The sequence below is a fragment of the Anas acuta genome, chromosome 3, assembly GCF_963932015.1.
Source record: "Anas acuta chromosome 3, bAnaAcu1.1, whole genome shotgun sequence".
NCBI lineage: Eukaryota > Metazoa > Chordata > Aves > Anseriformes > Anatidae > Anas > Anas acuta.
Genome location: NC_088981.1, coordinates 37246277 through 37260765, shown reverse-complemented (window position 1 = coordinate 37260765; position 14489 = coordinate 37246277). Strand labels below are relative to the sequence as shown.

The 14489-nt window shown below is 43.3% G+C and overlaps 1 protein-coding gene across 4 annotated transcripts in view; it reads left to right on the top strand.

The window, feature by feature from the left end:
- The window catches only part of EPAS1 (endothelial PAS domain protein 1), a 117299-nt gene that overhangs the window by 27626 nt on the left and 75184 nt on the right, over positions 1-14489 (top strand). For 2 of the 4 annotated variants that reach the window (XM_068676658.1, XM_068676662.1), the window contains exon 2: positions 5763-5837. In XM_068676658.1, coding sequence (XP_068532759.1) covers positions 5763-5837 — 75 coding nt within the window. Of the gene's footprint in view, positions 1-5762; positions 5838-9922; positions 10263-11843; positions 11903-14489 lie in introns of those variants that run through there. The other 2 variants (XM_068676661.1, XM_068676659.1) reach the window with 2 other exon arrangements.

Below are 14489 nucleotides of genomic sequence, written 5' to 3'. Positions count from 1 at the left end.
TATTTCTGATTTAGAAACATATAGCATGACAGTAGAAGCCAAGCCATTTCACACTTAGTGTAGATTTATAACTGGGAGGATAAAACATGAGAACAGTTACCAAGAATTGAGATGTATTCTCATCAATCATCCAAAATATACTAGAAAACTTATCCGGGATGTGCTGTTTTACTGGCTTTTATCTATGGATTTATGACAACTGTATTTAATGTATGTGAAATAGAGCATTTTGAGCAAAAGTGAACTGTCAGTTTGAGAAAGATGATAAAGAGTGACATGGGCAAAGAGATGTGAAGGGGGAGTTTGGAAGGAGACTTCCAGCTGCTAAGAGGGAAGGAGGAAAAAGAGAGTGAGGATTTAAAGGACAGTAGAGAGCTGACATCTCACCAGTAGGCTCCTGCAGGATAAAAGCTAGTTAGGAGGCAGCTCTGACAGCGTCAGAAGGCAGACAAAGCCATGGGACTGGCTGAAGGGGGAGTCCTGTGGCAATGCTTGAAGAGTGCTTTCCTTCCTCCCAGCTTGGGTGCAAACTCCAGCTGCTAACAATCCCATTTACTTCTCTGTTTCTCCAGAAGAGATGTGTTAGGCTCCTCAAAATATAGGAACTGGAAGTATAATTTTATGGATCTCTTCTAAATCATGAAGATTAAAATTAGCTCAGCTTCTACAGGGGAAAAAAAAATCCAAGAGAAAATCAAACAAAGCCATTTACAAGGCATGGAATATTTTAGTCAGTCAACAATACTTAGTGATTCTCTCTTTTTTTTCCTCTTCTCTCTTTTTTTTTTTTTTTTTTTTTTTTCCCCTGCTGTTATAGGCCCAAGTCCACTGCCTGCTTGAACACTCGCTTTGTGGTTGAAGTTTCCCTACCACTAAAGGGGTAATTCACAGAGGGTTTTATGTTTGAAGCTAATAGGAACTAATCATCCATGTTGTAAATCTCAGATAGAAAGTGAAAGTTATCCCACATAAGTATAGCAATTCTCAGCCTCTGAGCTCAGGACTAGTCCTGGCTTTATTCTGATACTTAACCATATAATTACGTACTTCATGACAACACTGTTTCCAGTCTCAACTCCTTCATCTGAATCCTTCGTAATCTGTGTCTGTTATTTATTCCACAAATTTAAATGTTTTGACATAAATTACACATTCATCTCTCAGAAGATTAATTCTCTCTTTTATTTGCCAGGTTTTGCTGGAAAAGAATTGAAAATCACCTTCAGAATAGATATTCCAGTCTTGTCTTTGTGTTTTTCATTGTTTTAGGCTGTATGGTAGGGGATATCAGGTGTTTTCTTGTTGGTGTTTTTTTTTTATATATATAAAAAGTCTAAAGAATATTCAGTATTTTAATGTGAATTAGCTTGTCATTTGAATAGAAACTTCTCTGTTGCATGTATTCAGACTACAAAAACCACTGTTTCCATAAAAAGTCATCTGTTCCTCTTGTTTCCCTTCCAAAACATTTTTAGTAGACAAAACTACAGAACACAGAAATTAAAATTAAATGGAAAAAATAAAAAATAAAAAATAAAAATAAAAAATAAAAACATTTAGGGACAAATTGAAAACTGTGCTAATAATGTGAACACTGGGTTAATTCAGCTTGTTAGAGAACTGCTGAAGTCATTTATGTGCCTGTAACTTTGGATGTATGCCAGCACCCTGTGTTAAGCCAAATCATATGAGTATCCAGTCAATGAAGGACTTAAAAACTTAAGTTCTTTACTGTGCTTGGAACAAATCTGGGTTTATTTAAGTAAGAGGCCGATTCCCTGTTGTTACCTTGCCTTTGGACATTGCTAAAAAATCCGAATGCACTTTTATTTTTCTGACGACACAATGTGTGCAGACTTTCAAAAGCTTTTCTGAGGCCTGGATGCATTGAATGAAATGGCTTGAAAGAATTAATAATCATAGAATATTCCGAGTTGGAAGGGACCCACAAGGATCACTGAGTCCAATTCCTGGCACTTCTGCTAAAACATATGTCTGGATAACCAGATCAGTGTCTGGAAGCATATAGGTTTGGGGGAAAGTCTTGATAGCCAAAGCGGTTTTAGCTAAATTGTTATAATAACAATTGGTGTTATGATTTCAAAATCCTGCTGTTTTATTGAAAACTGGTGTCAGTGAGGACTTAGGAAAATCCCGCCAGTGATCATTTAGCATAATGAAAACAACTCGTGCTGACAGTGGGAAATGTCTTAGGTTGACTGATGTAGATGCCTTTAATGTTAATGAGGGGAGCTGTTTTCAGTGGCATCATTTGCGTTGATGTTCTGCGGGACTCTTTTAGCAAAGTTTATACCTGTGTCTCTCTGAAAACTTGAGCCCAGAGTTCATGTATTGCTTGTTGTTTCCTTCTGATGCAAGGCATGTCTGGGGCTCTGCTATACTTGTTTCAGGGCTGGTGACACAATTCAGGGAGAAAACCTGCTGAGCCTGTCAGGCTGGCCAAGATTTTGGGCCATACTGGCCTAACATGCTTTGTCCGCTATTTGAAAAATGTAATTGGAGGTTTTAACTGGGTTCCTGAAGCCTCTCTGTCTAGAGAAAAACTCTGTAAGTCAACAACTCCCATAGCTTGATCAAATGTGAGTTTTTTTTTTTTCTTATTGGTTTGTCTGAAGAAAGCTTGGTGTAGAGCACTAAAAAAAATGTCCTGGAGATGGAGATTCAGAGCTTTTAGCATTTTTTAAACTTAATTTAAAGATAGTTGAAGTATGATATGAGTCTTTGGGCTAATTCCTCTGTCAGAGGTAGAGACAGAAGAAAAACAACACATGATGATGATCTGGATTCCATGTTACTGAATTGGATTTTCAGACGCTTGAATCCTGATTAGTTGTCTGTATCAATGGAAATGAAAAGTGACTTGGAACCAGTGACTACCTAAAGGTATTCATGTGGTCCCCAGTTTTGGTTTTGTGGAAATGTAAGTACATATAGCTGTTAGTTCTGCTGTTTAATATTAATTTTGTGTATGCAAAAATGGGATGATGAGCTCTTATTTGAATGGATTTGTTGTGACCATACACCCTGCCAGTTTGGGGTTCATCATTAGGGAACCTAAGCCAGAATGGTGGTTCTTGTTTTCATTCTTATGACTAATGAAACCCAGGAGGTAAGGGTTTGGTGAACAGTAAAGCCTTCCTCTTCTCCCTTGCCAAAGCAACTCACAATGAAATTGTTTGGGTTTCTTTGTGTGTGTTTGTTTGTTTGTTTTTCTCCCCCAGAAATAAATGACTTGAGAGACAATAGTTGCAGTTTTCTACTTTTTTTTTTCTTTCTTGTCAAAATGGTACATAGTATCATAAATCATGTATTGTAATCTAACAACATTAATGAAGAGAAATGTCTCAATGTCATTACTGATAGAAGGTGCTTCACACAAAGGGTGCAGCACATCAAAATAGGAGGAAAAAAAAGCGAAGCTCAGAGATGTTTTTTGTGGGAGAATGAGGGACAGCTATCCAATTCCTTGTCTGTATGTGAATCACTTACACTGTTACCAATATCCCATGTTATCAGTACTTAAGAGCCTATAAATATTTCCAGGAGCAGACCTACTTGAGAAGCAAGTGTTAGGCCCTGTGCCAAATGGATCCTGGAGTAGTTCCCCAAAATAGAACAAGTTTCAGGGTGAAGGGGAACAAGGTGAATGTTACCAGCACTTGAAATAGTCAGGGTGCCGTAGTCTCGTGAAGACTGAGGAGGCAGCTCGTGAGCAGCTTGGCTGTTAGCACGGGGCGGCTGTGGTAGGGAGGTGGAGGCTGCTTGGAGTCCCACCTGTCACTGAGCCCCAGGTCAAGCTCTTGCTCTAAGGCATTCTGTTGTCGAAATTATGCTTGTTGTTGACTGAGAGGGAGCTAAGGGAGGTTTGACTGGGGGAGACCCACTGTGCTTACCCATTACTGTCTCAGGTAGATTAAGGTTTAAATTATCCAGGATACATCTGGGAGCTGCACAGAGTAACTTAGGGCCTGGGATTTCAATTACCAAGAACACTACACACCAAAAAAAATAGCTTTTTTTATTTTTTAGGACAAAATGAAAAGGTCTAGAAGTCTAGGAGCTTGAGCAATAATTTCAAAGTGTGCAATGATAAATTCTTTATCTCTTTAATGATGTTCTCCAGTTCCCAGAAAAGCTGGTGTTTTGGAGGGCAGGGATTTATCATTTAGTATAGCAGTGTCAGGAGAATTTTTGCATTTTTTCCCATTTTGCAGTAATTTGACACCTTCTTTAGGTGACAAGTGTCCATAGGGTTAACAGGTTCAGTAACTTTGTTGAACATCAGTCATTTAAGAATGACTATTTTAAAACAAGCACTTTTTGAGGTCTTCTTTAAAGTAAGTTAGAGTCTTTGGGGAATAAAAGCAATGCCCAAATCTCTAGAAGTAATTGCCACAGATGAAAAGACTTAAGAGCAGCATTTCCAATGGCATTTAGATTCCTAAAATAAAATACACGCAGACGCGAAAAATCTCTTGGCTCTTTTTAAAACTCAAAGTTCTGCAGTGAGCATGCTACACTGCCTCTAAATAAATATTTGGTGAGTGACTGAATGTTAACTACTCAGCACTGGTATCGCTGCAATGTTGCAAAAATTCTCAATCACATCTTCCCATCTCTTTTTGGACGTTTATCCAGCATGCAGTGCTTTTTGGGAGGGAGAGCCTCATGTTTATGAGGCTGTCTCTCACACGGGAGGAGCAACTCCTGTGTGAAGACAGCTGTTTCACGGGCATAGGAGGTAATGAGTATGAAAAACATTGCTACAAAGTTTGGCTTTTAAAATCCAGCGAGAGGAATGTTTTCCCTTCCCATCTGAATGTTACTGTTGTTTTTGTTGGCTCTGGGTAAAACTTGTCTCTGGTGATCCCTCAGTCATGCTTCCTTCGAAGAGCTACTGTCGAGGAGCAGCAAGCGGCTGCAGAGCTCTGCTGCCTGACACGAGGGCTGGCAGCTGGTGGGGGGTGGCGGGGGACAAAGTAAATGGGTTAAAATTGAGTAGGAGGTGGTGATTACTGGTATATCTGTATGGTGCCTATCTTCCAGAAGCACTGGGTTAGAATTTCTGTAAATGAAGGCTGTATCTGCCTCATACTTTATTTTCATTGAATTGAACTACTACTGCCTTATGTATCAAAAAGCATGCAGTAAAGTTCTGTATTTCCAGATTTTACTCTCTCCTCTTTGGTGTTTTTTTTTTTTTTTTCCTTTGCTTGTTTTTGGGTGTTGGTTGGTTTTAGTTTTCTTTCTGGTTGTTTTTTTAGTATGCTGGAGTCTAACATGTACCCAAAGGTTTTAAGGTTTGGGGTTGTTGCCCTGGCTGCATTGGAGTTGTTTGCACTCTAAATAATGTATTTAGCCTTCAGTCTTTACAGGTCAATAAGAAAATGTAACTGAAGCGCCAACAAAAAATGTAACTGTGAATCAGTATTTCTAAATAATATGCTATTGAAGGTCAGGGGAAAAACCCAAAATAAAAGCTTTCTTCATTTAGCAAGCTGGATTGGTTTCTTAGTTGAGCTTTCCCAAAATTTCATAATGATAATTCCCAGTACCAAGACAGGAGTGTTTCTCTGTTCCTGTTCATCATCAGTTTTCTTTTCCAGCTGGTCCTATTACAAACCATCACTTTCTTTGTTTTACCACCTTTGCTTGGAATCAGTTTGAGACATCCTCAGTATGTAATTTTGAAAAACTCTGAAAGATAAGCTGAGTAATTTTAAGCCTTTTAATATTTACAGGTACATTCCCTACATTTTGGCCATCGTGTCTTTTCTTCACGGGAGTGTGATGACTGAAACGCCTGGAATGTGTCTGTAAGTAATCAATGCCTCAAAATCCCTGAGCTTATCAGTGAGCCTTGCTCAAAGGTGTGCTCCTGGTATACAGAAGCTTTGAGATACATCTGCATGTGTTCTCTCAAAATAGCACTTTACACTAGCAGTTACGGTATTGCCTGTAGTGCATTGCTTTCTGCGTAGGGCAACAGGGGTGAATGCTGTTATAAATTGTTGGTGGTTCTATTTATTTTTTTTCTCGATCTTCTTTCTAGTATTAAACTACACAAAAGGCAAAGAAATCTTTAAGAAAGTCCATGTTTGCTAGCTGAGCTCCTGTTCACCACTGATAATTGGTTGGTGCTGCTGTGTGCAGAAAGGGCCCGGCTCCTGACCGTGCAGGAAGTACAGCTACATGGAGATGCAGCTGTGGGCCAGCAATCATGAAAGAAAGTGTAAATGAGCATAAGTGACTGGTGACTAAGAAACACTATTTCTTTGCACCCCAGCTCAGGCATTTTTGTTACATCTCCATCTTAGTAGTCTCCACCTTTTGCCATGGACCTTTGTGTTTTATCCAGTTTATAATTACCACTTTTTCCCATTCAGAAGGTTAATATTTTTTTTTTGTCTCATTTGTTATCACATATAATAAGTGTTCTGTGCCTGTAACTTATTCTGGTATGAGTAAGTGAGGAATCTCTTCTATTTTCTTCAAAGGATCAGATGTGTTGCAATAACAGGACTCTCCTTTCTCCCTTCCCCTTTCCCATAAGATAATTGTTTGTTATTACAGGCCTCAACTTTTTGTTGTCATACTTTCTGGTGGTGTTGAGGAGCCAGAAAAAGAAAGAAAATGACCAGGGATTACTAATGAATCTGAAACACTTCAACCTCTCAAGTTGTTTTTAATTTTAATAATAATGCCTCCCTTGTAAGGAATGGAGTGTCCATGTATTCTTTTGACTGCCCTGGAGCATTAATTGCTGAACAATCTTGAATGTCTGTATGTTTTACCAACACTCTTCTAGTAAATACAGGTGCCAGTAGCATGCATGCATAATACAGAGTCCAAGAAGTGCTTTCCCTTGGTGGCTGATAGCTATGCGCATTCAAATTGGCACACGCACTGATTTGGATGGTTGATTACATACATATGTATATCCTGAGAAGACGCCATGTAGCATAACTGGTCCTAAATCAGTGGTGTGTTTCAGAATAAAGGGCAGTAATCAGGAGCTTGCCTGCTTCTTGTTTGGGTGATGTGGTGTTCCTGCCTTGGTACACCAGAAGGATGAGTCAAGCTCCAGTGGCCTAGTCCCTGCCGTATGCAGATTTTCTAATTTCTCAGTGCAGTTTGACCTGAGGGTAAATCACGAAACTTGCTAACACAACATGATTTTATTTTTGTAAGTCTTCCATTTGTTTTCTTCCTAGAGTCTAGTCCAAAAGTAATTGACATAAACTGGTCCCTGTTGACTTGAGGGACACTTTGAGAACGAGCCACTGTTATCCTGGCAGATGGTAACAAGTCATTTCCAATGCCTCTCATCTGAAGATTGCTCTTAGGAAATCAAGAACTTTCTATTCCTATATCATTTCTACAATAATTCACGCGGGAGCAATGTGGGGCACTTCCTATAATTTCCAAAATGGGGATGGGGGCGGAGGGGGGGCAAAAAAACTGCTTATATTTTCACTGACCACAGAGAAATCTGTGGATCTAGAAAGCACATCTAGATGAATTGTTACATTGATTCCCCTGTAAACCTTCACAGGGCGGGGAAAACAGAAGCTAACCATATTTTCTGAGTACTTTTTCTCCTTCTGTGAACTTTCTTCTGAGTGATGCCTATTTGTTATAAGTTAGCTGTAAAATGTAGCAAATATGAGATAAAATCTAAGGAGTAATACAGGAGTATGAAACAGAAAGAGCCCATACAATGATGATAGTAATTGAGAGGGCAAGCTGTGTTTACTGGCTTGAACCAAAGCTGTTTGAGGTTTCTCTTGGCTTTCCTGGAAGTTGTCATCTCCTGCAGATTAAATATGGCATCTCTCTGAAGTAATTTCATTCCCAGTGTGGCTCCTATGGAAACTTCCAAGAGTCTAAGTACAGAGCAAGTCCACCTTACAGTGGACACTACTGTTAATAAATAGTGGCAGTAAAGAAGATTAAAGCAGTAATGAGGTATGTTTGAAAACAAACTCTTGTGATTCTCTCTGCTGTTCTCCATCAAGGCAAAAGCTTCCTGCCTCTTTCTGTAGGAGCCATGAGCCAGGATTGTTGCAGAATGGGTTGAGTAGAGTGACAATGCTATTAAATATATTTGATCTTTCCCTCCTTGAGTAGTCCTGGGAAAGGGAGGGAATTAACAAGTCAAGTAAGCTCCAGAAGGCAGGACATTTGTTTGCCTTGTGGTCAAAGCGAGGAGCTCAGCTGCCAGAAACAATAGTACGGACAGCTTGGGGAACTGACATTGTGATGGAGCTGCAAGAACAGCTCGGTCTCACTCACTTTACTTTAGTGACTCATCAGCAAGGTTCTGGTTTTGCTGGACACAACTCTACCCTGAAAGCCCACCAGCCTCTCTCCACAGAGGAGCACAGGTGGTGCTCAGAGGTGAATGCTATGATTGTGAAAGCACTTTCAGACCTCACTGGTCTGCAGAGTTTTAGGCTGTTAATCAACTACACTATATCCATGTGGACAGAGCCAACAAGAGCTAGAGCAATGGGCTGGACCTGAAATATTTGAAATTTACTGAGTGGTTTAGATTTAGCCAGTTTAAATGCTTGTCTTGTCTGATTTTTGAAGGCAAGTTGTTTATCTAAGTGAAGTGCTCTAAGATACAGCAAGGAGCATTGACATCAGCAGAGATCAATGAAGGACGAAGAAGTCTATTTAATCTAGGAAATGAGTGACTTGGCTCTTTGATCCTGTTGCATTCTTTTATTCCCAGAAGGTTAAATTTAGTCCTGCATACACAAATTCTGTTTAACTAAGTTTACTTAGGATTTAAATATTTGTGGGTTTCTTTTGTTTAGGTTCTCTTGTATAACAAGAAGGAGAAAAAAAAAACTGTTACCACGTAATTAGGCTGTTGCTGTGTAAGCATGTGTAGCTCTTTTCAGACCTGAGAACAGCATATGCAAATTCAAACCCAAATGCATTTCTTTAAACACTCATATGGTATGAAAGAGAAAAACCTCTGACCTATTGTACACAAAGCAGCTTATGATACGGCCCAGGGAAATTGCTCAAATTTGAATAACTGAGGAATAAATCTAGTTTGGCTCATTTTGCCTGCAGTACTTCCATTTCCCAGCAGTACGGGAAGCCTCGCAGAGCTCAGTGCAAAGGTGTGCCTTTGCGTTGGAGATGGGCAAGTGTAAGTGAGGGTAGCTGCTCTGGTGTAAAACAAGAAAAGAGAATCCGTGGTTTCAGTTTTCTGTTGACCCTAACTCCAGCAACCTGTAGCGAGTGCTAGCAGGAGCTGAGCTTTAGCGCTCCTTGCCACGCAGCCCTACCTCCTCCCTGTGTTTCCAACAACCATCAGATTTTGGAAAGTTTAGGATGCGGAACACCCCCGTCGCCCAGCAAACGAACTCGAGAAGCGAGGCAGAAGCAGAAATCCCAAGCTGCGAGTCCCAAATGCGGTGCCCCGGCCCCCAGGGGCTGCTCCGCACCGTGCGGGCAGCGGCACCGCGCAGCCCGGGGCTGGCGGGGGCGTTTTGCCGGTACCAAAAAATCCTTTATTTTTTTTTTTTGTGTGTGTATTTTTTTTTTTAAGGGTGGTGGGAGTCCCCTTTTTATCGCAGGTGCGGCGGCGGCGCCCCCCGGCCGGCCGGGAGGCGCTGGGAATTACGGGGCTCAGCCCGCCTTATTATGGGCAGGGAAATAAGGCGAGCTGGAAGAGCCGGAAAGTAAAAGGGTTTTGGGGAGGGGGGTCCCGGGGCCGGTGTGTGAGGGGGTGTCCCGGCACCGGAGGAGGGGCGGGGAGGGGTCCCGCTGACCCCAGGGCCGGGGGCGGGGAGGCCGGGGCTCGTCGGCAGCGCCTTGCCGGCCCCATGGGCGGGCGGGGCCGAGCCGTGCCGGGCCGGGGCCGTGCCGGAGGGGCCGGCCCTGCCCCTGCCCCCGCGGCCGGCGGCGGCCCAAGGTTTAAAGTGAGAACTTTCTGCGGGCGGCGCCGAGCCGCGCAGCCCCGACACCGCCACCCGGCCGCTGCTGTCCGCCGCCGTCGTTGCTTTCTCCCACTCTCCCTCCCCCCCCCCCATCCCCCGGGCGGGCCGTACAATCCTCGGCAGTGTCCTGAGACTGTACGCCCGCCTCGGGGGCGAGCCGGTGCTCCGAGCCGAGCCGTGCCGAGCCCCGCGGGCAGGTGCTGAGCCCGCCCCGGCCCGAGAGGCGGCGCAGGAGCCGGCCGCCACCGCCGCGATGACAGCTGACAAGGAGAAGAAAAGGTGAGGGGCGGCGGGAGGGGGGGTCCCCGGGGCTGGAAAAGGGGCTGGGGGCCGGCGGAGAGGCGCTCGGCTCCTCCGGGCTCCTCTGCAGGGGTAGCGGCGGTGCCCGTCCCGCTGCCACCTCCCCGGGGCCGGCCGCCACCCGGAGCGATGTCCCCGGTCCCGTCCCCGTCCCCATCCCCGGGCAGGTGCACCCGGAGGGGCTGAAGGCAGGCTGACCCCCCTCCCGGGCTGCCGCTGAGTTTCATAGCGGAGGACGAAGTGTTTCGAGGGAAGCATCCCGAGCCCGGCGTGCCGGGGGGCTGCAAAGGCCTGGCTGCGGGGGGACCGTGGGCACGGGAATAAATCTCTAATAAACGCCGGCTCCTCCTGGCTGCAGCCCCCCGGGGTGCCCGGGGAGGTCCCCCCCGGCTGCCGGCCGCTTTTCCCGGTGTCCGGTGCGGGCTGAGGAGCGGGGAGGCAGGCGATGCCTTGTGCCGGAGCGGGTTTCCCGAAGGGAGCAGAAGCGGCTCGGAGGAGCGGAGTCCTGCCGGAGAATCCCCTCTGCCGGCCCCGGAGGCTGGACATCGAGCTCCAGCCGCGATCCCTGCCGTAGGAGGTGCAGGTGGAGAGTTAGGAAAGTAAACACGGCGTGGGGATGAGCGAGGGCGCTGATATTGGTGAGGAGTAAGCAGGGGAATAAAGGTCCGCGAAGTCTCACAACAGGGTGTTTATTCGGGCTGCTCTGTACAACCGGCAGGCACAGGGCTGCCCCTGTTGCTGGCTCAGGTTGCTCTTTTCTGACTGGAGCTTGTGTTCATAAAAGATGTGATTTACCGAGTAAGAATTTTATCTTGTTGTTTGTCATGTGTACTTTCCAGTTGATGATGCAGTAAACACTGGCTTTGGTTTGTAGAATAGCTGCTTTTTTATTGAGTCACCCTGTGACTACGGAGTAGGGGAGCTATCGTCGTACATCCCATACGTTTCCCATGTAGCCAGTCCCTGTCTATCAAACACTGTTAGAGAAACACCTCGAGTGTATTTTGTTCCAGGCGTCAGGCTTGTGCTCAGGGTATAAAACGTGGGTACATTACCTCTTTTGTGGAGGTCTTTTGTTGGAGAGAGTAAACAATCGTAGTGCAGTAAGATGCGCTCCTAAGAACGTATTGTAGGAGTTTATGGGAACTAGAAGAATTAAATAGTGTACGTACAGGGAATACACGGCTCCATGCATTTATCCTATCACCTCATTTTATGAGAAATTCTTAATCTCTTCAGGTTTAACCTCTTATGTTCAAACACGGTAAGGGAATGAGTGTAATCTTTCAGTGCAGCACGCTGAAGTGCCCTGTAGAGCTACTCTTAAGATACGCCATAGGAACTTCACAGAACTGGAAACTTGGAGCGTTCGAATGCTAATCACGGCTCTGTCCTCAATTTCACGTAAATATTGTGACATCCTACTGGCAGTTTTCTGTCTCTCACAGAAGTAGGCTAATAGTTGTTATCTGGCTCATGGGATTGTTGTGTAAATTGATGTTTGTGAAAGAACTGGGAGAGTATCACATGAGTGATTGAAGATAGCACGCTCAGCGCCTCCCTGGCCGTGCGAACATGTACCTCGCTACTGGAGTACTCCGTAGCCTACTGAAGCAAGAGTATTTATTTTCTTAATTTTCCAGTACTATTACAGAATAGATTTATTGCCTTGAGTTCAATGGTTGTTTTATTATTTACTTGATTTCTATCCAGATGTACAGCTGGGATCTCTAACCTGACTTGCTAATAGCGTTTATAAATCAATTTCAGGGAGAAAAGGTGGTGGGGGTAATCTGGTTTACCAGATTTGCAGGCAACTCTGGAACATATGTTTGGAAGAGCAGTTCTCTTACTATTAAGCAGATGCTCTGTGGAAGATAATCTTTGATTCTTCTAATGGTCCATTTAAGTTGAAGAGCATCCTCAGGTTTTTGTTTGAAGCTCTGTCTGTCAGTGGAAAAGAGCAGTTACTTTCTCTGGAACAAACGTAGCACGTTTATGGTCATTTCTTTCTTTTAAAGTTAGTAGGAGGTACTGAGTTGAGATTAATGTGATTATTGTTTTTAATCAACAAAAATGTTACCATCTACATAGTCTTAATAACAAAGTCTGATGTTTCTTTCAATGTCAGTAATTAAAAACTGAGAAATGGATGAGTAATAAAAGGGTAAAACTCATTTTGATAAAATAATAAAAGCGGGGAAAATAATCTGTATTTATGATCATGTGCAGCACAATAACAATTTGTAAATAGGTCCCATGGGGACAGCCTTCTAGTATATCTTTTTTTTTTTTTCTTCAATTATTCAGTGTTTCTGTTAATTTTATTTGAGGAAAATTGTTATTTTGTTAGGAATGGATGGTTTGTTAAAGGGACTGTTCTGGAAAGACAACAGCTTATGTTTGAGAGAAGTTTGAAAGCAGTCTCAGGGTGAATCAGGTACCGCTGCATAGAATACATAATTTCATTTGGACTTTGTAGCTGTGTTGTTTGTGGGGTTTATGTTTGTTTTCTAGTAGCATGAGAAATAAGCCAGTTTTGCAGCTTAGTGAGATTCTGTAATAGTGGTTCCCTTATAACTACAAAGTACTGTTTTGGCCCCAGAGTTTGGGGAAAAAAAAAAAAAGTGTCTAGTTTCGTGATCCAAAGGCTGTAATGTTATATAAATTTGTTTAACTTCTTATCCAGAGAGTAAACAAATGAGATTCCTCCCAGTTATTGACTAGATAACTAACTGCTTTCAGTTACTCTTTCATATTTGGCATTATTATTTGCTGAGCCCCTCCAATGAGTCACTTTGTGCCTGAATTTCCACTTACCTTTACTTCAGGAGAGTGATTCTGAAGTCACTCCTGGCTGTTCCTCCTCAGGATGAGGAAACGGGCCTGACAGCACCGCTCTCCAGAGCTCAGGTAGTCACTTGCTTCTAATGGATGCATTCAGATGCCAGGAAATGTAAATGTCTCAATATGCCAAGGTGTTAAACTGTAGATTTCAGGAAATGTACGCTCTCAGCTTTATGCCACCCAGCATGCTTTCTATTTTAAGGTGTGCCACTATTGTCAGTTATATTGCCTCTTATCTGTTGTGATGACGATTAGGTCACCCACTTGCCACTGTATTTTTGTCCTTATATTCCTGTAAACCTCACTTTATGTGCTTCAGATGATGGTGCTTTGAACGCTTTGCTCATAGGTTTGTTACATAGATTACTTGACCTCATCCAAAATTTTTTCATGTTTTATTATTGCTCAACATTTCTCCATGCATGGCCCATATATTTAATTCACTTCTGATTGCTTCAGCATTAACATCTGCCCAACAATTTTTCTTACTGGAGTTTCCAAAAGGAAATATCATCTCCTGAATTCCTGATGAGCAATCTATTTATGGTATGTTAACAAGAAGTTTGGACTTCAGCACCAAAAATGCAGATGTTTCATAGCATACAGGTCTTCTTCAGTGACTGGGGCCACTCAATCAATACTCATCAGTTTAACTGCAGAGTGACTGTACATTTGCTACTGTGTCTGGATGGGACCTTCTGACCCACATGGCCTCTATGCACATTGTACAATATTGGTCTATGTTGTGGAACAATTTGAGAAGCTGGAAACACTTGCAGCTGGTGTATTTTCTGTCCAGAGACTAGTTACCAGGTCTGAAGAACCCAGCATATTCCTCTTGTTCTAATTCAAAACTCGGTGATTTTTAAATTATTCTCTCTGGAAGGAGGTAAAGTGAAGAGTAGTAGGCACCTGAGCTGGAGATTCTTCCAGTAGGCCTACTGTGACAATTACGAGTGCTTGAGAAGAAGTTTTTATAGAAAAGTTACTGGCAATGACATCTCCAATACTTTGAGAAGTCTTGAGCGTGACATTTGATTTTGTCCCTCCTGCTTTCTGCATTAACCACCCTTTCTGTATTTCTACAGATGTGGAAAGGGCTTTTCTACCACGGGGTGGCCAAAGGGCACAGGAGTGAGGAATGATACACATGGGTACATCCCCTTCTGCCAGCAGTGGCGCATAGCAGAGGTTGGGCTGAGCTCTGACTTGGGTGCCCGGGCCTACTTCAAAAGACTTGACTTGAGCTGCCCAGCTGCTATGGCTTCACATCCATGGAGCTGAAGTGTTTAAGCTTAATGAGGGCTCGATGGCTTTCACTGTGAGAGTGGTGTGCAATGTGAGTGCTTCCTGGTGTGT